At 48.6% G+C, this 24463-nt stretch overlaps 1 protein-coding gene across 3 annotated transcripts in view; it reads right to left on the bottom strand.

Annotated features, from left to right (window-relative positions):
* CEP131 (centrosomal protein 131) overlaps positions 1–19866 on the bottom strand; it is a 95176-nt gene extending 75310 nt beyond the window's left edge. For 2 of the 3 annotated variants that reach the window (XM_066587665.1, XM_066587667.1), the window contains exons 1-4: positions 19716–19865; positions 15372–15551; positions 6221–6303; positions 3982–4093 (exon numbers count right to left, since the gene is read on the bottom strand). In XM_066587665.1, coding sequence (XP_066443762.1) covers positions 3982–4093; positions 6221–6303; positions 15372–15545 — 369 coding nt within the window. In that variant the 5' untranslated portion in view covers positions 15546–15551; positions 19716–19865. Of the gene's footprint in view, positions 1–3981; positions 4094–6220; positions 6304–15371; positions 15552–19715 lie in introns of all 3 variants that reach the window. The other variant, XM_066587666.1, reaches the window with a different exon arrangement.
* Positions 19867–24463: the final 4597 nt, after the last annotated feature.

Raw genomic sequence — 24463 nt, 5'->3', positions numbered from 1 at the left:
TGGTGGATATCAGGGCCTATGGAAGCTCTGCTGCTGCTGGCATATTCAGGGCTTCCACAATGGGCCAGCAGCTGCTTTCCAACCAGCTGGCCCTGCCAGAGCCACGGGTGCCCCATGTCCAATGTCCCCATTCGTAATTGTCACGGATGAGAGCTTTGGCCTGTCAATCCATGTTCTGCGGCCATTTCCCAGCAGAGGGTTGGACACCAGATGGAGGGTCTTTAATTAAAGACTCACGGGTGCTCGGCGGTTCGTCAAATGCGCCTTTGGAATACTCACCAGTAAATGGCGAGTATCCCTGGGTAGCATTTCAGATGACCCCTGAAAACGCGTGTACGATAGTTAAAGCCACTGTGGTTCTGCACAATTTTTGCCGTATCAATGATGCGGGTTGGACACTTGTGGATGACCCACCTCCTACAACTTCATCAGTTTGAGGGCGTGGTCAGAATCAAGCAATTAGGCCTGCATCTTCTGGGCTTCAGGTTAGAGATCACTACATGGACTACCTCCTCTATCCATGTAGCCTAAGGGTCAGGACTTTCTAAACCAGGTTTTGATTTTTTTTCCTGGCTGCCAAATTTGTTTTTAGTTAGCTTTTTTTTTTAGTTAGGGACTAGAAAATGAGGACCCTTGACGTTGGGTTGCGAGCTTACGTAATATGGCAAAACATTGCTTACGTGCTTAATGGGCATTAGCAATGTTTGGCCATATTATAAACTAAATACCTCATTTTGGGTTACCTTTTTCGCGTTTTTACAAGAAAAAAAAATGTGGTGCAAATAAATTTCCAACCTTTTTTTTTTTTTTTTTTTTCCAAATAAGGTGTGTGTGTTGTTTTTTTTTTTAACAGTTGTTGTGTAGCACGACTCATAGCCATTCACAGCCTAGGAGTACTGATAGACAACTACTCAAATAACCGGCAGAGCAGTGCCACTTGGCAGACCGGCGAAGTTACGGACCGCAGTTGCTAGGTGAGTCCCGTGTAACTTGAAAATGAGGGAGGATCAAAATATAACAGTTGGGGCTTTTTCACACGGGGGTATATTAGTCAGTTTTTCACACCTGGCTGAAATACGCTGCAGCTCTCTGCAAGGGGAAGAGGCGGGAGCTAGTGCAACGGGCTCCAGCCCCCCATCCGCCCCTCTTCACTGGTTGCAATGGGAGGGTGGCTAGGGCAAGTAATGCGGGAAGCGCAGCTAAGCTGTGGACAGCAGCAAAAGGGGCGTTGATCGAGTCTAAAATAATACGTTACCCAAAAAAAGCAATGTTTTTTGGTGGGTCAGAAATTCAAAGAGAATCTTTTTGGGGGGTAATCACGTAGCATGAACCAAAAGAAGGACACAAGTCGATTTGAAATGTAAAAAAAAAATTCACTTTTTTTATTTTTTGAAAACAGGGCTGCAAAAACGGCTTAAAAGTTTCTGAACTTTTTTTGCTCGCTTCTAATTGAGCCTACAGATTTTGATATCTAACATCACTGCTTGGAGAGGATTGCATGCTGGTGGACTGCCTATAATAAGCTTCCTCTGTATTTTGGCTTCTTCCAACATGACCACTTGAAGGGGGCCCATGTTGGATATACAAATAGGCATGAATGTCTTGCGAGGCTTGTGGGCGTAGGAGGAGGTGACGGTGGTGGTGGAGGCCGAGAGTCAAACAATTCCCGTTGCCGATGGCGCATACGGTACTGATCTGTTAAGCAGTGGAGTTCACAGGGTGAGCTTGGTGGCATGGTCATTTCTATCAAAAAGGACATATAGTCCTGCTTTGTTAGACGCATGCTGTCAGGCATGCTGCGGAGTGATGCAGTAACAAAATGGCCGTGTGTCTCCGCAGCATCCAGAGGGTTATTTTTTTGCCACATGATGTCCAGCGCTTCTTGCCTCATAGCCTGGCGGGTGGCCGCTATTGCCAAAGCCTGGTTTTCCGCAGAAGTCGGGCGTCCCCTTTTCCACTTTTGCGCGGGGTGGGGTAACTGCTGCAATGGCCGATATGGTCTCAAGAAGCGTCAGCTTGTGACGTTCCTTCCCCTGCAATATCCTCATTAACAGGCTGGGAGGCCTGTTCCTCCACCAAGTCTTCCGATGCCACCGCTTCCAGGAGGTTGTCACTGGAGCTGTGGAAAATAAACAAATTTTTAACAGCAGACCTGTCGTCATCAAGCGGTTAAAAAAAATACAGTGTGAGGGGCCTTCTTGCAACTTTTGTCTGACTTCTGTTTTTTTTTTTATACTTACGGATGCAAATCCATTGATGTGCGCAAGTAGATGTATGCCTTTTTAGTTAGGGCACCATCACCATTTTTCGCTGTAACGGTAAGCTCTTTTCTATACTGGTCCCTTGCAGAGCGCCATTTCTTCTTTATTTTCTTCGCTACAAGAGAGCAAAGAAGAAAAAATATATATATTATAAGAAAATCACAGGCATGCGTGCATTACATAAACACACATGCGCATGCAAACACATATTGCACGTGGATGTGCGCTTGCATGCTCACATGCAATATGTGTTTGCACATGTTCGCGCATGCAAACAAACACAAGCATGGAAAAATAAACCAAACAGAAACATCCATTCAAAGATACACAGCAAGCTGCGCAAACAAAAGGCACGCTTTTACTTGCATGCTTCATTCACACTCGTGCGCAATTAAACAGCAGGAGACAGTACTTACAGACACTCTGTTTGGCGGTGACGGCGTCTCCGGTCCACTCAGTTTGGTACATTGTTTCTGCCAGCTGCTTCCAGATTCTGTCATTGAGATTCCTATCCTTGAAATTCTCGTTATTGGTATCCCAAACGATGGGTCGTCCTCCATCAGCACTTCAAGCTTTCCCACGTCAAACATTTTATAACATGGCTGCCAGATCGCATTGTCTGCACTGTACCGCCCTCGGCCCCACCTCCCTGGCTTCAAATCCGCAGTTAAACCTGCAAATGTATTTCATTGTATTTTAAATACACTGTGGATCTGGAGCCTTCATAGAGGTGAATGGAGCCCTATCCGCGTTTCTACCGCACTAAATGGAGCATACTGCATTTCAAATCCACACGTCTGCGATCCGCACAATCCGCAGATGTTTAATCACTTGCAGGTGCCCCATTATTTCCTATGGGCAGCTAGAGCTGTGGGAGAACCACACAGATTCATTAAATCAAATCCGCCTGTGGACATTAGGCTGAATGCATACGGGCGGAAATTTCATGGCGAGATTTCCAGTGGAATTTCTGCCGTTGCACGCTGCCATAGGATTGCATTGGTTTATGGAAAACTCGCACAGAAACAAAATCGCGGCATGTCCTATGCGGCGTCATCGCTGAAGCATCGGGTCTGCACTGCTCCCGTGCGGCTGTGCACCAGCCGGCAGATCCGCAGAGCGAAGACGCTAGACAGGTAAGCCGCGGGTCACTGCAGGGACACAGGGTCGCATTACACGGAGGGATTCTCACAGTCGGAATCTAACCTGGCCGTCTGCATTCACCAGGTTCGTCAACCTTCTAATCATCAAGGTAGTATTGCATAATAAAAGTTCTGCAACTTCCTCACAGACCTTATGTGTCCATTCCTCTCTATGTTCAAGATAGCTGCTTGCTGTCAGTAAATGAAAGTTGTTTTTTTACCACCAGAGGCTGAAAGCCAGTAGAGACCTAATACAGTACTTCTCACATCAGAGGTTTGCTACAATTGTACCCAATCTAGACAAGCCTCTGCCAGCGAAACAGCCTGGACTTCAGGATGAACTTGACACATTGTAGCAAAGTATGGAGGCAGACTAGAGCGTTGTGGTACTCAGCTTACAGATGTGTCTAGGCTGGATACAAGTGTAGAAAGCTCCTGACTGTGCCAATTATTAGGATTTTCAGCTTCTAATGTAAACCACAAGCAGCCGATGTAAATAAACAAGCAGTGCTTCCCCGTAGGGACATGACCCAAATAATTCTAGAGAACCCCTTTTTAGGTTTCGTCTTGAAATGTACCAGAATGTTCCAAGTGGTCTTCTTTTCCGGGGGAGTTTTGGCCAGTCCATGTAGCTTCTTCCTTCCAACAGAGCTGCTTTCAAAAAATGCTAAGAAATCGTCATGCTGGTCCCTGCAGAAAAGAGACAAATGGTTAGAGTAGGACAAACAGCTGAATAGAATGCCCAGGTTTACCACCCCTGTGGATGCTGTAATGGTAGCCATATTGGGAGCATGATTCAATATTCAAAGAGGCTTTATTGGCAGGACTTAATAGACATTAGCATTGCCAAAGCGATTACAAAATAGTGATAGGGGGGGGGGTAGAGGTGGCAGATTGGGCTAGGGTTTAAGGGTGAAAGCATCTCTAGGGTGAGGGGTGGAAAAGTGGTCCATGGCATATCATGTAAGGGGGTATAGGAGTCCATGGCATATCATGTAAGGGGGTATAGGAGTCCATGGCATATCATGTAAGAGGGTATAGGAGACCATGGCATATCATGTAAGGGGGTATAGGAGTCCATGGCATATCATTGCTCCTCTTAGTCTATGGCAGGCACTGACATATTGTTCTGCTATGGAAACTGCGTCTCCCTCTTTTCCCAGCAGGATGTGGAATTTCGCTTCCTCTTCCATGGAGCTGAAGTCCGTCCAAAAATCAGAAAGTCTCCTGAAGGAAGCGTTCCTCACCACTTAGTATTTGGGGTATCGCAGCAGGAAGTGGGCCTCATCCTCCACAGCCTCCTGACCACTCTGTTGGCCTGCACCATACGTCAATGGCTAAGCTATGGGTCTTCAGTCTGTAGCAGCTCAGAACCTGACGCTTTTTGGGGTGTGGTAGGATTTCCAGATATGAGGCCAGTCTGTAGCCCCTGGCATATTGTTAGTTTCCAGGATGCTCTTGTGTCGCTCCTCCAGTCACAGATATACTACTCTTGCCTCTTGTTTATCATTTTCTTGATTTCAGCTTTTGTGAGGCAGGGCTAGGTAGTGATTTGGTCCCACTGGGTTTGGTTGGGGGCCCTTTGGTGTATTATGGCTTTTGATGGTAGGAGCTTTAACTGCTACTTTGTAGGTGGGCCTGATATAATAGCACCCTCTTCTGGATTGTGAGGCATAGAGGGAATTTGCCCAGCTCAGGTCTACAAGTGCTGATCGAGGTGCGCGGATGGGCTTGGAAAAGGTGCTTGCAGAATTCCAGGTGGAATACTTCAGTTGGGCTGACATGCCACTTGGAACAGTCTGGGTATGCGTGCAGGTCCCAGACTTCGCTGCCAAATAGAAGGGTTGGGGCAATAAAGTGGTCAAAGATTGTGAGCTACACCATTACTGGTGGTTTAAGATGGTAGAGTAATTTTCTGATGGCATAGTAGGTTCTGCATGCCTTGTCTATTAGAGTCTCCATGGTTGATTTGAGACTCCCTGACAGATTGATTTCTAGGCCCAGGTGGGTATACTTGTCAGTTGCTGTATGTGTACAGTTGTTCAGCATGAAGGTAGGTTGCCTGGCTGATTTGGTGTTGCTCCTCCGGAACACCATGATTTTGGTCTTCTTTGGGCTGATGGGCAGTGCCCATGAGATGCAGAATCTTCTCAACTTTATCAGATTCCTGAATGGCAAGTTTGTCTGGTAAAGCTGAGTGACAACCTACATGGTAGCTGTAATATCATGTACCTGCCGGGGACACAAAGTAGACCTCCTAGGTGTCATTGAAATAAACATTCATCTTTCCAGCTACTGCTGCAATGTAAGTGGCAGAATGCCTTGTGAGTCCCGGGCAGGCCTTGCATTAAGGGTCTTGCTACAAGTGAGCACACAGGTTGCAAATCCAAACGCAATACTAAGTTTTCCCCCATTTGTATTGCAAATGGAGCGACTCATCAGGAATTGTGGGGGAAGGGATTGCTAAACTCCAAAGTACAGTAATACAGCATAAGAAGCCTCCTATGTCAAGAGCAAAAGGAGATCCTCTACAGGGTCTGACAAAGAATCAGCAGTCCCCCCACTCCTCCTTGCAGAACATTTGTCACATTCCAGCAGAGAGGAGAAGCCCCCTCCCACACGCTCATGCATTTATACCCCCAGGGGGTAAGCAGCTGGGAACACAAAGGTCAGAACATGAACAGGCTGCTTCTGATCTGTCATATGTTACACCCAGGTTAGATGGCCACCATCTAGACAAAGGCCAGCGCAGCCCTGCAGCCTTCACGTGTGTCCAGCACCATGAGGTACTACATGGGCTATGTCCTAGCTCATTACCTGAGCAGCGAGCTGTCACCTGGCGTCACCTGAGTGGTGCTGTTGGACCTGCGAAGGTTATTGATGGCTCTAGGCGAGTCCTTCTGTTCGGGAGAGAAATCATGTGATGGTCAGAGAAATACTTGGGGGGGGGGGAATGAGTTCAAGTTTTACGTGAATAAAGTTTAGAGTGCACTTATTGTTTTGCAAATCTATTTAAAGAGGTTCAAAATGTTGCATCAATTCCATATTTTATGTTAACTGAGGTCCAAGCTCTTCTTCTGATACAGGAGTCCTAATGCCCTGCACAGAGTTAGAGGGGTCGTGCCAAGATTCACTACCCCACCAAAAGTAATTGGACACCTGAAAAAGAATCAAAAGTAGTATTTATTTCCATATGTTAATACTTAGTGCGGCTCTTCTGGCCATAATAACATTGGATACTCTCCATGTCATACTTTCTGCTAACGTCTGATACTTTTTAGCTGTCATTTCCCGTCATTTATCCTGCAAACATCTGACAAATTCTCGCAAAGAAGATGGACGCCGTTCGCATTTCCTGACCCGTCTTTCCAGTTCGTCCCAAAGATGTTCAGTAGGGTTCATACTGGGACTCTGTGCAGCCGGTCCGATCGCAGAACATCCATATCCTCAAACCAATGTAAGACAGCGTTGGGTTTGTGAGTAGGCGCATTTGCTTGTAGGAAGTATTATTGACAATTCCAGAGTATTGCCACATTGTCAGCAGCACATCCAAAAATGTCAATGTACACCTCCATGTTTGAAGTCTTTGCCACTACAAGCAACAGACAGACCATACCACATTAAACATCCCCAGACCATAACAGAACCTCCGCCGTACATAACTGTTGGCACAACACGCTCAGACAAAAGGCTCCTCCACACCCCGGTACCTCCATCTGGTTTGAAGATGGAGCCGAGCGATTCATCTATATATATAAAATTGAATGTATGCCTGTCTGTCTGCGTGTCTGTCTGTCTGTTTGTCCTTTATGCGCTACTACACCATTCATCCGATCGCCATGAAACTTTGGGAAGTTGTTGAGTACACTCCTGGGAAGATTATAGGCATAGTACAACTATCCTACGATAAATGGCGCGCATGCGTGCGTCGTCGACAGTTACGCCCCCCCCACGTAGATCGTTCGATTTCCATCACTGCCACTAATTCTCTCACTTTCCGATGTAGTAGAAACATGAAATTTGGCACGAGCATTGATTATGTCATAAATAGGAAAAGCTAATGGGTCCCTACTCGATTATTCAATTCTATACGCCAAAGAATTAGCGTCCAAATTTTACGTACGGAATCGAATTCTCTCGCTTCCCAATGTAATAGAAACGTGAAATTTGGCAGGAGCATTGATTATGTCATAAATAGGAAAAGCTAATGGGTCCCAACTGGATTATTCAATTCTATGCGCAAAAGAATTAGCGTCCAAATTTTACGTACGGAATCTAATTTTCTCGCTTCCCAATGTCATAGAAACTCGAAATTTGGCACGAGCATTGAATATGTCATAAATAGGAAAAGTTAATGGGTCCCAACTCGATTATTCAATTCTATGCGCAAAAGAATTAGCGTCCAAATTTTACGTACGGAATCGAATTCTCTCGCTTCCCAATGTAATAGAAACTCGAAATTTGACACGAGCGTTGAATATGTCATACATAGGAAAAGTTAGTGGGTCCCAACTCGATTATTCAATTTTAAGCGCAAAACAATTGGCGTCCGAATTTTACGTACGGAATCGAATTTTCTCGCTTCCCAATGTTATAGAAACTTGAAATTTGGCAGGAGCATTGATTATGTCATAAATAGGAAAAGTTAATGGGAAGTTGTTGAGTACACTCCTGGGAAGATTACAGGCATAGTACAGCTATCCTACGATAGGTGGCGTGCGTGCGAGCGTCGTCGACAGTTATGCCCCCCCAGACAAAGATCGTTTGATTTTCATCTCAAGCACAAAAGCAAAAGGCATTACGAGCAACGGGATGCGTGTTCAACCACAAAATGATGCATCCGCCGAACGTATCACAAGACAATTGCTGGATATTGAGAATGCTGAGGTAAAATGAATGCTGTGCTGTGATTGGTTGCTATATATTATACCGCTGAGGTAAAATGAATGCTGCGCTGTGATTGGTTGCTATTTTTTATATTGCTGAGGCAGAATAAAAGTTGCGCTGTGATTGGTTGTTATTTCTCTTACTGCTGACGTAACATGAAAGCTGCGCTGTGATTGGCTGTTATATATTATACCGCTTATGTAACATGAAAGCTGCGCTGTGATTGGCTGTTATATATTATACCGCTTATGTAACATGAAAGCTGCACTGTGAATGGTTGTTATATTTTATACTGCTGAGGTAACATATAAGCTGTCCTGTGATTGGGTGTTATATATTATAAAGCTGAGGTAACATGAAAGCTGCGCTGTGATTGGTTGTTATATATTATACCACTGAGGTAACCTAAAAAAGCTGCACTGTGATTGGTTGTTATCTAGATATATAAAAACGAATGTATGTCTGTCTGTCTTCGCAGCAACGCGCGACGGGTAAGCTAATCAATCTATAAAATGTTCTTCCATTGCTCAACTGTCCAATGACGACGCTCCTTGCACCACTGTAAAGGAGCTGATGCATCTTCTTTGAGAAGACTCACTAAACATTTGCAAAAGGCAGGAAAATAGCAGCTAAAGAGTATCAGACATTAGTACAGAGTATGCCAGGGAGAGTATCCAATGTCATCAGGACCAAGGGACCCCCAACTAAGTGTTAACATATGTAAATAAATACGAATTTTGATTCTTGCTCAGTTGTCCAATGACTTTTAGCAGAATACTGGATAAAGTTACTCCTTGCCCACAGGATAGAAGATACCTTAATGATCAGCAGGGGCCCGGCCTCTGGTACTCCACCCATCCTGAGATTGGTCCCGAGAAGAGTAGAGCGGAGGGCTGGCACGTGCGCTGCTGCTTCATTTATTTTAAAGACAGTGACGGACATTGCAGAGTATAAACACTCAACAATCTCTTGCACAACCCCTTTAAATAAAAAACAATTGTGGCTGCCCATTAGGAGGAGCTCATTAAAGATGGATTTAAAGGAAACCTGTGACCGGGTTCATGCTGCACAAACCACGTGTGGTATGAGCCCGGGACAGGTATGTATGCTGAACCCGTGTATGCTTTATTCTAAAATGCCGTGGCGTTTCAGAATAACTATACTTTGCAGTTTGACTTGGAAGGGCGTCCCGAGTCATGGGGGGGCACCGCACTGGCCTCTGCCCACCCATATCCTCTGGAGTGACAGCTCTCCCTATTCACCAACAGAGCTGTCACTCTATGGGATTTGGCGTGCCCTCCTGTGTCAAACTTCAACGTAGGTTTATTCGGAAACGCTGCGGAGTTTTTCAAATGAAGCCCAGTTGCGCTCAATGAACATACCGATCTTGCTTCATGCGGCGTATGGTGCAGGCAGCGTGAACCTGTTGAGAGATTCTCCTTAAAATGAAGTTCAGCAGAAGCTATAAAATCCATTTCCAGTAAGCTGCCCCTAGTGGTGACAATTTATCATGACAGTATATATGTACAAATATTTCATGTACCCGGAGTACATTTGGACTGCTCTTTGAACTAGAGGAGGCTTTCATTGCAGGAAGGAACTTGGCAGGGGGTCTCCGGCTTACCCTTGCAGTGTCCCTTTTGTCACTCCAGTCTGGTTAAACTGGTTTCAAGAGGAAGCCAGATGCCAACTGGTCCATCCAAATCAAGCAGCTCCCATCACCAGCTGGGGGCAGGAGTACAAGATGGTGGACTACTAAATACGAGGATCATGTAAAAGTATTGGCAACTATGTTTTAATTTCCACATAATATATTTGGATGCCAGGAAGCATTACATCCCCCCTTTTTATTGGGATCCGTGCATCCATGGATTGAGAGGTACCACAACCTGCTTCCAGATCTCTGGAAGACGTCTGACACCGTCAGCATCCCTGCTGTTATCGATGGTCCTCAGAGAACGCCTTAGAGCCGCTCCGAATTCTGCAGGAGAGCTGGTTTCTAGCAACGCAACACAGGTGAAGAGGTGTTGCAAGAAAGAATGGTAATATTGGGCGTTCACAGCGGCATTCCACTTGTAGTCAGAAGCATTACCTTAACATTGCTGGCTACTTGCTTGAATTTTTTGGGCCGGCGGGAATGTTGGTGCCTCCTCTCCGCAGACCGCCGTTTCAGCTCAGACTCGTAGCTCCGGGCCCATGTCTCGTCTTGATCATGCGTCTCAGAAAAGAGTCTCTTTCTTATCAAGCAGATACTTCCATGCGGTGCTAAGCTTGAGCTTCACAGAGGTTGTGTGGAGCCATCTGCTAGCGGCTTTTCACATTTAGGTGTACGGTCAGAGTCTTACGCACAGATTTGCATGAAATGTTTATCTCCGCAGCCAAGCCTTCGCATGGCCATCGTTGGCCTTCTTGTAGCAGCAGGTGAACTGGAGCAATATGAGATTTGTCCGTGGCCGTCACAGGCTTACTTGCTCCGATGTCACGTTTGACACTATCCTTCCTTAAATGCTGCTACCCATCTTGCCACCCTCCAGTGTGGCAGTACCTGGCCGCCACATGCTTCTGGAAGGCCTTGGTGCCACTTTCATGTGTTCCTACCAAAAGCAACCTCAATTTTGTTGACACAGCGTCGTTCGACGGGTGCTGACACCTTTCGGTTGGTGGAATAAGTATGAACGATACCACAGATAACACTCGAGAACTCGATTTTCTTATTATATACCACATTTTCGATTACTTTTTTATACTGCAAGTGTAGTGGCGTTTGGCCAATAATCTTTGCATGACCCTCGTATTCATTGGGTTTACCGTTGCTCCCTTGGAATAGTTGGTGGCACTCATCTCAACGGCAAGGATGGTTGTTTGCTGTGTGCATGTTTCGCCCCTTAGGCCTCATGTTCACGGGGAAAATCAGGCCCGCCGCGGATTCTCCATGCAGAATCCGCAGCGGGTCCCTCCTTTCCCGCGGACATGAGGCCTGAAAAGAAGAATAAACTCACCTGTCCTGGACGCTGCGTGTCTCCCCTCCGTCGCAGCCGGATCTTCTTTCTTCGGCCCGGCGGATGTGTTCGGCACGCCGACAGCGTGCATGCGCCAGGCACATTTGCCAGGCCGAAGAAAGAAGATCCGGCCGTGACGGAGGGGAGACACGCAGCATCCAGGACAGGTGAGTTTAATTCTGGTACGGGTGTTCCGCTTTTCAATAGAAGCCTGCGGGACACCCGCACGAAAATGGAGCATGTCGTGGTTTTTTTCCTGCACGCGGATCTGCGCCTGAAGGAAAAATGACATCCGCAGGTATTTAACTACCTGTGGGTGTCCAATGCATGCCTATGGGGCGCGGATTTTAAATAATAATTAACCCGTGGACATGAGGCCTTAGGGCCTCACTATAACATACATTCAGGAATAGAAGAAACTGCAGCACAGACGTCTTTTTGATGTGAATGCAGATATGATCTTGGATATACACGGGTTCCAAAAATTAATTAGCTGTCTCTTAGCAATGTGTCCTTGGCCAAGCTACTATGAGAAAAAAGGATAACAAATTGATGAAATCCCTATCAAGGAAAGGAGCAGTGGGTGGGGGTCCGGATCCTTAATACATTTCACTGTAGGTCCACACTCAGGAGTAGCAGGAATCAAGGTTCTGCCTGTGGATCCACAGTGGAATTACTCCTATTTACTGTGAGTGGAGGCAACAGTCGGAAGAGATCCCAGGCTGCTCCGCCTCTGTTATCTGACAAGCCATTGCACATGAGCGACAGTCGCTGGGACAGCTGTTGGGAGCTTATACCTTTAATTAATTTTGGAACCCATGTAGATCCATGTTCAATAAAGATCATATCTGAATTAGCATAAATTCCTGATTGAATGCCCCTTGTTACCTGGGCAGGACCTGCTTAATGGACCAAGCAGCAGGTATACAGCTGGAGTTCAGGATGGAAAGTATAAAAGCTATGCTCGGCAATGGGACAGGGGCAGCTCTGCAGCGGGTATCTGCCCATCGTTTTTCTTCATCTACCCTCAGGAAACAAAGACTTAGAACGTCTTGCAAGTTGTAGGTCTCTGGGTTTCTCCATTGTATTTCCTAAACTACATTTCTATGTCATTTGGCCTTCTTTTTATCTTTTTATCAGCACTGTATTTTTTTTTATTAAAGCTTAAAACTTTAGTAAGCTCATTCCTTGTTGCTCTGAACCTTTAAGCCTAAGGTGGTGTTAACCCTTTGACAGCTGGAGAGCAGTGTATGCATGTATGCCCAGTTTGCAACCTGAGTGGAATGCGAGTGCAAGATCGATTAACCCCTTGCAGTCGCACCCAGGTCATGTACTTATGTCGCACTCCAGGCAGTTACCATCTTGTTAACTCTGTGTCTATACAGGGGATTTGGAGCTTGGTATAAAAAAAAATTAAACTTTGACAGTTATTTCATAAAATTAATTCGCACAAATGTTTAGACTCAGCCATATTTCACTAATCATTATATATTAAAATTGTTAATTTTCTAACATACTTTGTGTTTTAACCATTTCCCATTTTGAAGACCTCTTCTTGCCCTCAGTAAATGGGAATTTTCATTGCTGAGATATCCAACTGACAGACGTTGGGGGTCACTGCAGCGTAGTAGAGCTTTTTCTGGCAACAACCCCATCCACTGTGCCAGTGATTCCATTCTCTGTCAGCAAGTACAGATCTTGAAAATGGAAGTATAACTGTAACTGTACTAGAATTTATATAAGGCAGGAACACCTTTTAAGATTGCAGGGCACAGTGGGGCAGATGTACTATTAAAATGCACCAGTCTTTTGACACAAACTGTGCCAGAAAATTGTCTTCTGCGCTTTCTACTACATTTATGGCATGTTTTACGCATCTTTTTGCGGGAAAAGAAAGTGTGGCTTATGAGGTAAAGGATAAGGCCCAAAGTCACACAGGCGTTTTAACGTGCGAATTTCTGTGCGCAGAACGCAAACGCACAAAAAAATTTGCATGACCGAAGTGGGCGGCATGCAGAAGAAAAACGCACTTGGCCGCGTTTTCCTGCACATAAAGTGCGCTGCCTGCTATCCCCTGCTGTGGCTGTGACAGCGGCAGCAGAGGATTTCTTGGATGTGAAACCCCTGGATGCTGTCACATCCAGGGGTTTCACCTTTAGTTAACGGGGCCGACGGCAGCAGCGACGGCCCCAATGGTCTACAAAGGATTTCTTCATCTCCGCGGGGAGTTCCCTTGTCACTGAACACTGTGACAGCATTTAAATATAAGCCCTTCCCTGAAAATCATGCCTAAAATGTGTAAAAAAAAAAAAAATACATACTGACTAGAGATGAGCGAGCCTACTCGGCCACGCCCCTTTTTCGCCCGAGAGCCGCAATTTTCGAGTACTTCCGTACTCGGGCGAAAAGATTCGGGGGGCGCCGTGGGTGAGTGGGGGGCTGCAGCGGGGAGTGGGGGGGGAGAGGGAGGGCTCCCCCCTGTTCCCCGCTGCTACCCCCCGCTCCACCACGCCTCCTCCTGCCCCCCGGCGCCCCCCGAATCTTTTCACCCGAGTACGGAAGTACTCGAAAATCACGGTGCTCGATCGAGTAATTACTCGAAACGAGTATATTCGCTCATTTCTAATACTGACCTCTCCGCAGCTGCCAGGGCTCAGCGCGTCTAGCCAGGTCTTCTCCTGCACTGCTCTGAAGTGATTTCAGCAGGCGGGGGCTTAAAATCCCCGCCTGCTGAAAGGGCTGCCTTTGATTGGTCATAGTGCTCAGCCAATCAGAGGCAGCTCTCAGCTGTCATTCAATAGCTCAGTAAATATCAGGCATCTGACTGCTGCCATTGAAAAGCACTGGTTCTATATAGATGCGGATCGTAAAGGCAGGTAACATACGTACATATAAACGCCCGTGTGACTAAGCCCTAAACATGACATTGTGTGCCTAATATAGCTCCAAAATATTGGTGCAAAAAAAATGGGAGTGAACCAAGTCAACTAATAGCTGATATAAGAGACAGGAGTGTCTAAAGGTGTGCCAGATTTATCTTGTTATTGTGCTTTTTAAAGGGGTTGTCCCGCGGCGAAATTAAAAAAAAAAATTTTCTACCTACCCCCACATTGTGCCCCGTTAAAAACAATCCCTTTGTTATTTAAAAGATGGCCGCCGGTCCTTTCCCAATGATGCACCGCGGTTTTCTCCCATGGTGCACCGCGGGTCTGCTCCCACGGTGCACCATGGATGTCTTGCGTTCCACTGCCGATTACAGCCATCTAATTGGCCGATCGGCACCACGTGATGGAGGCGGAGCTACGATGACGCGGAGAAGACCAGCTCTCCGGCATGCCCTATTCAACAGAGCAGAAGACCAGACAGCGCAAGCGCGTCTAAAGAAGCCAGAAGATGCAGAAATTAGTCGGAGCCATGGAGACGTGGACGCCAGCACCGGAGGGGGTAAGTGAAAAACTTCTGTATGGCTCATATTTAATGCACGATGTATATTACAAAGTGCATTAATATGGCCATACAGAAGTGTATAACCCCACTTGCTTTCACGGGACAACCCCTTTAAGGCTGTATAATCTAAATTTGCACTATTTATTAGGCCACCTGCACACGGCAGAGCCTGCAGTGGATTCCGGCTCTGACCACGGACAGCGACCCTGCGTACCTATGTTCTTTCCTTTTCATCTGTATTGTGGACGATCCGGACGGCTCACCATTGGACATCCGCATTACGTTTTTTTTTCTCAAATGTTTATTTTTCCTGTGCCATCGCTAAGTGATGACACGGGTAGGTGCGACCCTTCCACAATGTCATTGTGGATGGGCCGCGAGTTGGACGACTTCCATTGACTTCAATGGAAGCCGCCCGTGTGGAATTTACGCAAAAATGGAGCATGCGGCGATTTTACCTCTGTGAGAGGAGATTGCAATTAATTTCTGCTAGTGTGCAGGAAGAATCGATTTCCCATAGCATGCTATGGATGGTATTGGGTGCGGATCTGCAGCGTGGACGCCCGCGCCGGACTCCGCAGTAAAATCCCATGTGCAGACAGCATTAGTAAACCCGCCCCAATGTCTCCTCTTACCACCTGGTTTCCTCTGCTCCTGGTATCAGTGATGACAGAGATGGAGCGTGAAATAGGTTTGGCGCCTCCAGCACTATTTGAACGTCGGGTCACGGAGACTTGAGAGCCAGTGAGGGCAAGCTCTCCATTATTCTCTCCACCCTGATGGGAAGGGATGCCAAGAGGACTCTGCATGGGAACCTGTTGGAAACACAAATTTGTTGCCACATTTAAACCGCCCCCTCAGGAATACATGAAAGTTTATCAAATATCCCACTTTATCCATACTATAGCACCCACCCCCATGTCACTTTCGCCCACACCACTCGAAGCCACATGCGCCAAAAACCCTTCTCAGAAAGGAATGCTCTCACATATATATAATATGCTAAACCAACCCCTGATGGGGGAGAAACTTTTGTTTATGAGGAGATGGGAAGCGGACCTTCAGCTTGAGATGACTTTGGATAGATGGCGCGGTCACCAAGGGCAGCCACCAAGTCTCCCTTATGGAGACCTCAATCAAAATTTGACACAGGACCTATTTAGTCCCACAAAGATTACACCATTTCTATCCAACCTCTTCCCCACTATGTTTTAAGGGATGTCAGGAAAGAGGAGATATGCTCCATACATGGTGGACGTGCCCAGAAGTTGACAGACTGTGGTCGAAAGTCCACAGACTTCTCAACCAAATGTTTGTGGGTCCGATTCCCAAATCCCCTACGATCTTCTTATTGGGGGATCGCCCTGCGCGGTCCAGGTGCCAAGCCCATAAATTGATACAATATGTATGTATGGCTACAAGAATCCACATCGCCTCCGCATGGAAGTCACCGACTCTCTCTTTTGCAGTGGTACTTGATAGAATATCTTCAATTATGCTATATGAAAGAATTCATGCGATCAGAACAGATACAATGATACATTTCCAGAAAATTTGGCAACCTTGGATCGAATGTATAGAGATCCCGGGATTCCGCCACATTCTATCATCTACTTAACCTCTATTCTAGTGACCAAATGGATTGATGCCCGCAATTCAGACACGTATATCCGCTGATATGGATTCTTGACGACCTACTGATTTAGGATTTAAAATTTTCTGTTGACCCCTTTGTTCTGTTTTACCCCTATACCTTTGTATTCCATTAGCCGCAATAGGCAAATGTTATTTTGGATGGCAATATTTGGCCCCCTGCAAGTGGACCTTAGAATGTTAAAAGCCTATTACATGTATGACTACAAAATCTAATAAAACCCTTTGAAACGGAAATGTAAGATATTGTGCACATAAAACAAATTAAGGACAGAAACATGAATTCTCATACAACAGATGACAAATCTATTGCATCATTTAACCCCGTGATCCTTCAGGACTCGCAGGGCTTCACAGTGTAGCAATTTAGTATTCACATACCCCATGGTGCAAATCTACAGCTTAGACCTTCTCTACAGAAGACCCCACTATGGCTCCTCTACAGGTTGTCACTCGGCTCTCCTGCGATCCTAAAAGGCAGATCGGCCAAGTTACTTAGTAATATAGTTTAGGGTTATATAGGACGCTCAGATTTGGGGTCAGGAGGCCATCTGTATTAGGGAGGCCTAAGTGTAGCTGCTATATGTTTGTGTGTCGCCGGCCTAAGAGTCAATGACGGGTCGGCAACAATCGGTGGGTTTGCAGCCATTCTCTTCTCTAGGCCTGTATTGAGTCCTCTGTCTTATGGCAGAGCACTGAAGCCTCATCGGACTGCTGCGCGATCGGGGAGCCCGTCACAGCGCCCCCTCAGAGGCCCCCAAACTTACCTGCGGATTCGGCGTCCTCGCTCCCGCATGACGCTTCGGCGTGACGCGCCGCAGCGTCATGTGACACGCCAGCCACGTCACATGACACGCCCACCGTCACATGTGCTACAGTGGAAGATAGCGTGACGGACGGCTTCCATTGACTACAATGGAAGCCGTCCACACGTACACCCGCGGCAAATAGAGCATGCCGCGGGTGAGGACGGGTGATTTCATGGTGCGGAATTCCGCACCGTGAGCACTGAGCTATTAGGTTCAATAGAACCTAATAGCTGCGGGCAACGTAGCGGATTTACGCCGCGAATTACGCAGCGGAAATCCATCCGTGGGAGGGAGGCCTTATACAGTTTTGTTATGTTTTGCTACGTTTGTACACAAACAAAAAACTTTTTATAAAGGTCTGCTTTTGTGTCACCGCCCTCCAAGAGCCGTAGCATTATTATTTTTCCATCGCCAAGCTCCAGGAGGGCCTAATTTTTGCGGGATGAACTTTAGTCTGGAAGAGCTCTGAAAGCACAGGAGCGCCATCTGCAGGATGGCTGTTGAACTCTCGTGCGCTCGCAAGTCATCCCGTTTAAAGGGGCTTTTAGACGGAACGATAATTGTTCAAATGAGCGAAAGTGAATGATAGTCGTTGGGTCTAAACACGCGCCAATGACCAAATGATGAACAAGAATCGTCCACTTTTCGTTTGTTGCGCCATTTGAGCGGATGCATGGGAATCAGATGAGCACCATTTTCAGTCGGAGTTTTATCGCGGCAAAATAGCTACGATAAAACGCTCATACAAAAAAGCCGCGAAACTCCGTGATAAACGACAAGTTAACGAATAGCGCACAATGGCTTTGTGATTACACGGAATCATTATCGCTCACCTACACGAATTCTGAGGGATAATTGTGTGTAAATGGGCCTCAAACGATTCGCGTTCGAACGAGCCAACCGTATACATCTGCCGTATAAACAGGCCGCACGAGCGGACGGGGACGTCACCCCCTCGTTCAAACACTAATAGGCTTGTCTAAAAGGCCCCTAAGGGCTCCTGCACACTTGCGCTTTTCGTGCGCGTTTCTTCACGCGATTGAATATAGGACTTTCTAAAGTTAAAATCGCATCGCACAAAAAATCGCAAGTTTGTCCTTTGCAAATCGTGTGCGATGCGATTTTAACATTAGAAAGTCCCATTGACAATCGCGTGAAGAAAAAAGAATATCACGCAAAAAACAGGTACCAGTCTCTATTACAGGTTCAGCCTCCGGGGGGGGGAGGTACCAGTCTCTATTACAGGTTCAGCCTCCGGGGGGGGGGGAGGTACCGGTCTCTATTACAGGTTCAGCCTCCGGGGGGGGGAGGTACCAGTCTCTATTACAGGTTCAGCCTCCGGGGGGGGGGAGGTACCAGTCTCTATTACAGGCTCAGCCTCCGGGGGGGGGGGGACCAGTCTCTATTACAGGTTCAGCCTCGGGGGGGGGGGGGTTGAGGGACCAGTATCTACTAGAGGCTCAGCCTCCTGGGTGAAGGTACCAGTCTGTACTAGAGGCTCAGCCTCCTGGATGAAGGTACCAGTCTCTACTAGAGGCTCAGCCTCCTGGATGAAGGTACCAGTCTCTACTAGAGGCTCAGCCTCCTGGGTGAAGGTACCAGTCTGTACTAGAGGCTCAGCCTCCTGGGTGAAGGTACCAGTCTGTACTAGAGGCTCAGCCTCCTGGGTGAAGGTACCAGTCTGTACTAGAGGCTCAGCCTCCTGGATGAAGGTACCAGTCTCTACTAGAGGCTCAGCCTCCTGGATGAAGGTACCAGTCTCTACTAGAGGCTCAGCCTCCTGGGTGAAGGTACCAGTCTGTACTAGAGGCTCAGCCTCCTGGGTGAAGGTACCAGTCTGTACTAGAGGCTCAGCCTCCTGGGTGAAGGTACCAGTCTGTACTAGAGGCTCAGCCTCCTGGATGAAGGTACCAGTCTCTACTAGAGGCTCAGCCTCCTGGGTGAAGGTACCAGTCTGTACTAGAGGCTCAGCCTCCTGGGTGAAGGTACCAGTCTGTACTAGAGGCTCAGCCTCCTGGGTGAAGGTACCAGTCTGTACTAGAGGCTCAGCCTCCTGGGTGAAGGTACCAGTCTGTACTAGAGGCTCAGCCTCCTGGATGAAGGTACCAGTCTCTACTAGAGGCTCAGCCTCCTGGGTGAAGGTACCAGTCTGTACTAGAGGCTCAGCCTCCTGGGTGAAGGTACCAGTCTGTACTAGAGGCTCAGCCTCCTGGGTGAAGGTACCAGTCTGTACTAGAGGCTCAGCCTCCTGGATGAAGGTACCAGTCTCTACTAGAGGCTCAGCCTCCTGGGTGAAGGTACCAGTCTGTACTAGAGGCTCAGCCTCCTGGGTGAAGGTACCAGTCTGTACTAGAGGCTCAGCCTCCTGGGTGAAGGTACCAGTCTGTACTAGAGGCTCAGCCTCCTGGATGAAGGTACAAGTCTGTACTAGAGGCTCAGCCTCCTGGATGAAGGTACAAGTCTCTTGAACTGATATACAAGCTGTGCCGAGCACTAATAACGGTCTTGTGCACCAACCTCCTGCGCCGGGCGTCTCCGGGTGCAGAATATTCGTTTATCCCTCGTGTTTTCTGCCCGGACTCCCCGCAATCTCCTTCACGGCACAAAACGGGCTGTAACTGACAATGTTACAGACAGAGTTCCATGGCAGCGACTCACAACAACGTTCCCATACTGTCCGCTCATTGGTTGACGCATTGCATCTCTCTCACTTGATTGGCTCTCCTTCTGTCACTCAACAAGAGGGGCGGAACTACAAGCGATGTTTGGTGGAGAACACAAAAGGGGCGGGGTTATTTTACGTTGCCCGGACCCGAGGACGTAGCTGCGGGGAGCAGTGCAGGATAACTAAACGGTGGTAATCTCTGCGAACTGCAAACCTGGGCACTGGGTGCTGTGAGGTGACCGCACTCTCATCCCATCTCTGGAGGCACGTGGAGTGCTACACGGGGAGCTGCAGGGTCCTCCGCACCTGAGATACAGGCTGGAGCATTAACCCTCTGTTATCTGCACAGAGCCTCACTGCTGCAGCACACAGTACTTTACTGAAAAAAGCAGGAAAGAAGTTTTTTTAAAACTTTTTCACATTTTTTTTAGAACTTGTGAAGGTCTGATCTCTTGCAGTGTGATGTAACCGCAGTGTGACGCCACAGTATTACATCATGCAATCATCTATCGAGCCGCGTCTCAGGCATGACTGGACAGGCATCTGCAGTGGCATCCCCGGGGGCTTTCAGAAGGCCCCTAACTGCCATAGCAACCGAACGTCACAGAGCGCCCTCATCACAGGGGGCGGGGCCTCGGATTGGGGCGTTTAAAGGGGTATCAGCGGCAGTGCGCTCGCTGTGTCTCCTGGCCTGAACTCCGTACATCACCGGACTGTACGATGGCCGGAGCAGGAGACCCGTGGTCACTCCAAGATCAGGGTGTCACCGGTCTTATAAAACTACAACTCCCAGCATGTCCATAATGTCTACAACTGTCAGGGCATGCTGGGAGTTGTAGTTCTCTCAAAATCTCAACAGTTGTAGGACCTATAGTTTGATAGAACTGCAACCCCCAGCATGCAATGGCAGTTGTAGACAAATGGCATGCTGGGAGTTGTAGTCAGTTGTGGTCTTAGGCGGGCGACCCCGCGTACTTTCTTCTGTACTGCGAATGACCGCTGAAGCTCGCTGTCAGACATGCAGCACAGATTATTTTTAAAAATGTGTCTGTCACTGTCGCTAGGCGATGACACGGGCGCCCGCAGCCTGGCCGCAATGTCAGTTGTTTCCACTACTCAGATCTGCCCGTGTGAGACCGGCCTAAGGCTGCCTGTCCACGGGCGTTGCGGTATCCCGTGGTGGATCTCCGCTCAGTAGCCAGCAGACGGATCTCCACTGTAAGCCTCTCTGACAGATAGGCGGACCACGGAGAATCACGGCAATTCGCAGCATGCTGCGATTTGCCGGCCGCGAGCAGAGAATCACTATGATTCTCTGCTCATGGACAGAGGGTCTGCGTTCCCTGCGGTCGGATTATCGCCGCGGGGAACGCAATTCAATAACGCCCGTGGACAGGCAAGCTATTGCTCCCTGGTATCAGCCATTCAGTTTACATAAAGACTGTTCCACATGATTACGAGCTACTGTCCCTTGTTGTTATGGGCATGGCCTATTTTGGGCATAAGGACACAACAATTTTTGGCGGATTTTCATGTCCATTTTTCAAAAGCCATAACATTTTCATTTTTCCGTCGACGCGGCCGTATGAGGGCTTGTTTTTTGCGTGGCGAGCTGTAGTTTTTATCGGTGCCATTTTTGGGTAGGGAGAGAAAATGCATAAATTCTGACATAATTTTTTTTTAAATTAATCATGCAGCATAAATGACACAATACATTTTTTCTGCGGGCCGGTATGGATACAACGATACCAAAATTCTAATTTTTTCTAGGTTTTTCCACTTTTCTGCAATAAAAACCCTTTTTTTGGAAATCTTTTTTTTTTCTAAATCGCTGCATTCAAAGTCCAATAACTTTTTTAATTTTCCATGGACAGAGCTCTGTGAGGGCTTATTTTTTGTGAGACGAGCTGTAGTTTTTATTGGTACCATTTTGGGGTACACACGGCTTTTTGATCACTTTTATCGCATTTTTTGGGAGGCAAAATGCTAAAAATTAGCATTTTTCCTTAGTTTTTTTAGGGTATTTTTGTTACGCTTTTTGCCGTGCAGGTTAAACAACGTGTTAAACTTATCGTACGTGTCGTTACAGACGCGATGATACCAAGGATGTGGGATGTTTTATTTTTTTCTATGCTAATATGAGAAAAAGGGTTGGGTTTTTTTCTACATTTTTTTTACATTTTTATTTTTTGCACATTATTTTGATCTTTTTTTTTTTTTTTACACCATTTGTGTCCCTTTGAGGGAACTGCACCATACCAGCTCTGATCGCTATGACTTCTCTCCTGCAATCCCTAATCGCTTATTACAGCGATCATAGGCAATGGCAATACAGGACGCCTACAGGTAGCGTCCTGTTACCATAGCAACCACACAGGCTCTCTGCGATTACATCGCCAAAGCCCGGTTACCTCTGTGAACCCTTCCCATGCCACAATCTAGACAGGTCGTGGCAGGGAAGGAGTTAATAGGGGGCGCCCTTTTGCCATAGCACCCAGTCGGACTCTCTGTGATTGTATCGCGAGAGCGCGGCATCGTCACAGAGGGAGCGCGCTCCCTCTATGAACCCTTTCCATGCCGCGATCTACATTGATCGCGGCAGGGAAGGGGTTAACAGCGGGAGGGGCACATCTCCGATGCACCCCCACTGTTGCAGCAGGAGGCTGGCTATCAGTTACAGCGGGCTCCCGCTGCCAGGAAGCGCGAGATCAGAAGCGATATCCACATGACGTAAGGGTACATCCAGTTGTGGGAAGTAACCCGCTGTCATGACGTACCCTTACGTCATATGGAGGGAAGGGGTTAATCGATCCAGCAGTGAAGTCCGTGGGTGTAACTGTTCTGCAGGAGCGCCAACGGCCTCAGCGGTGACCTCAGCGCTCCTTCAGTCTGCAGGAGCGCCAACGGCCTCAGCGGTGACCTCAGCGCTCCTTCAGTCTGCAGGAGCGCCAACGGCCTCAGCGGTGACCTCAGCGCTCCTTCAGTCTGCAGGAGCGCCAACGGCCTCAGCGGTGACCTCAGCGGTGACCTCAGCGCTCCTTCAGTCTGCAGGAGCGCTTCAGTCTGCAGGAGCGCCAACGGCCTCAGCGGTGACCTCAGCGCTCCTTCAGTCTGCAGGAGCGCCAACGGCCTCAGCGGTGACCTCAGCGCTCCTTCAGTCTGCAGGAGCGCCAACGGCCTCAGCGGTGACCTCAGCGCTCCTTCAGTCTGCAGGAGCGCCAACGGCCTCAGCGGTGACCTTGCGCTCCTTCAGTCTGCAGGAGCGCCAACGGCCTCAGCGGTGACCTTGCGCTCCTTCAGTCTGCAGGAGCGCCAACGGCATAAGCAGTGACCTCAGCGCTCCTTCAGTCTGCAGGAGCGCCAACGGCCTCAGCGGTGACCTCAGCGCTCCTTCATTCTGCAGGAGCGCCAACGGGCTGAGCGGTGACCTCAGCGCTCCTTCAGTCTGCAGGAGCGCCAACGGCATAAGCAGTGACCTCAGCGCTCCTTCAGTCTGCAGGAGCGCCAACGGCCTCAGCGATGACCTCAGCGCTCCTTCAGTCTGCAGGAGCGCCAATGGCCTCAGCGGTGACCTCAGCGCTCCTTCAGTCTGCAGGAGCGCCAACGGCCTCAGCGGTGACCTCAGCGCTCCTTCAGTCTGCAGGAGCGCCAACGGCCTCAGCGGTGACCTCAGCGCTCCTTCAGTCTGCAGGAGCGCCAACAGCCTCAGCGGTGACCTCAGCGCTCCTTCAGTCTGCAGGAGCGCCAACGGCCTCAGCGGTGACCTTGCGCTCCTTAAGTCTGCAGGAGCGCCAACGGCCTCAGCGGTGACCTCAGCGCTACTTCAGTCTGCAGGAGCGCCAACGGCATAAGCAGTGACCTCAGCGCTCCTTCAGTCTGCAGGAGCGCCAACGGCCTCAGCGGTGACCTCAGCGCTCCTTCAGTCTGCAGGAGCGCCAACGGCCTCAGCGGTGACCTCAGCGCTCCTTCAGTCTGCAGGAGCGCCAACGGCCTCAGCGGTGACCTCAGCGCTCCTTCAGTCTGCAGGAGCGCCAACGGCCTCAGCGGTGACCTCAGCGCTCCTTCAGTCTGCAGGAGCGCCAACGGCCTCAGCGGTGACCTCAGCGCTCCTTCAGTCTGCAGGAGCGCCAACGGCCTCAGCGGTGACCCCAGCGCTCCTTCAGTCTGCAGGAGCGCCAACGGCCTCAGCGGTGACCCCAGCGCTCCTTCAGTCTGCAGGAGCGCCAACGGCCTCAGCGGTGACCCCAGCGCTCCTTCAGTCTGCAGGAGCGCCAACGGCCTCAGCGGTGACCTCAGCGCTCCTTCAGTCTGCAGGAGCGCCAACGGCCTCAGCGGTGACCTCAGCGCTACTTCAGTCTGCAGGAGCGCCAACGGCATAAGCAGTGACCTCAGCGCTCCTTCAGTCTGCAAGAGCGCCAACGGCCTCAGCGGTGACCTCAGCGCTCCTTCAGTCTGCAGGAGCGCCAACGGCCTCAGCGGTGACCTCAGCGCTCCTTCAGTCTGCAGGAGCGCCAACGGCCTCAGCGGTGACCTCAGCGCTCCTTCAGTCTGCAGGAGCGCCAACGGCCTCAGCGGTGACCTCAGCGCTCCTTCAGTCTGC

Source organism: Eleutherodactylus coqui, chromosome 13 (genome assembly GCF_035609145.1).
Source record: "Eleutherodactylus coqui strain aEleCoq1 chromosome 13, aEleCoq1.hap1, whole genome shotgun sequence".
NCBI classification, from domain to species: domain Eukaryota; kingdom Metazoa; phylum Chordata; class Amphibia; order Anura; family Eleutherodactylidae; genus Eleutherodactylus; species Eleutherodactylus coqui.
Note: the sequence above shows the minus strand (reverse complement) of the source record. Positions and strands in the feature narration are given on the sequence as shown.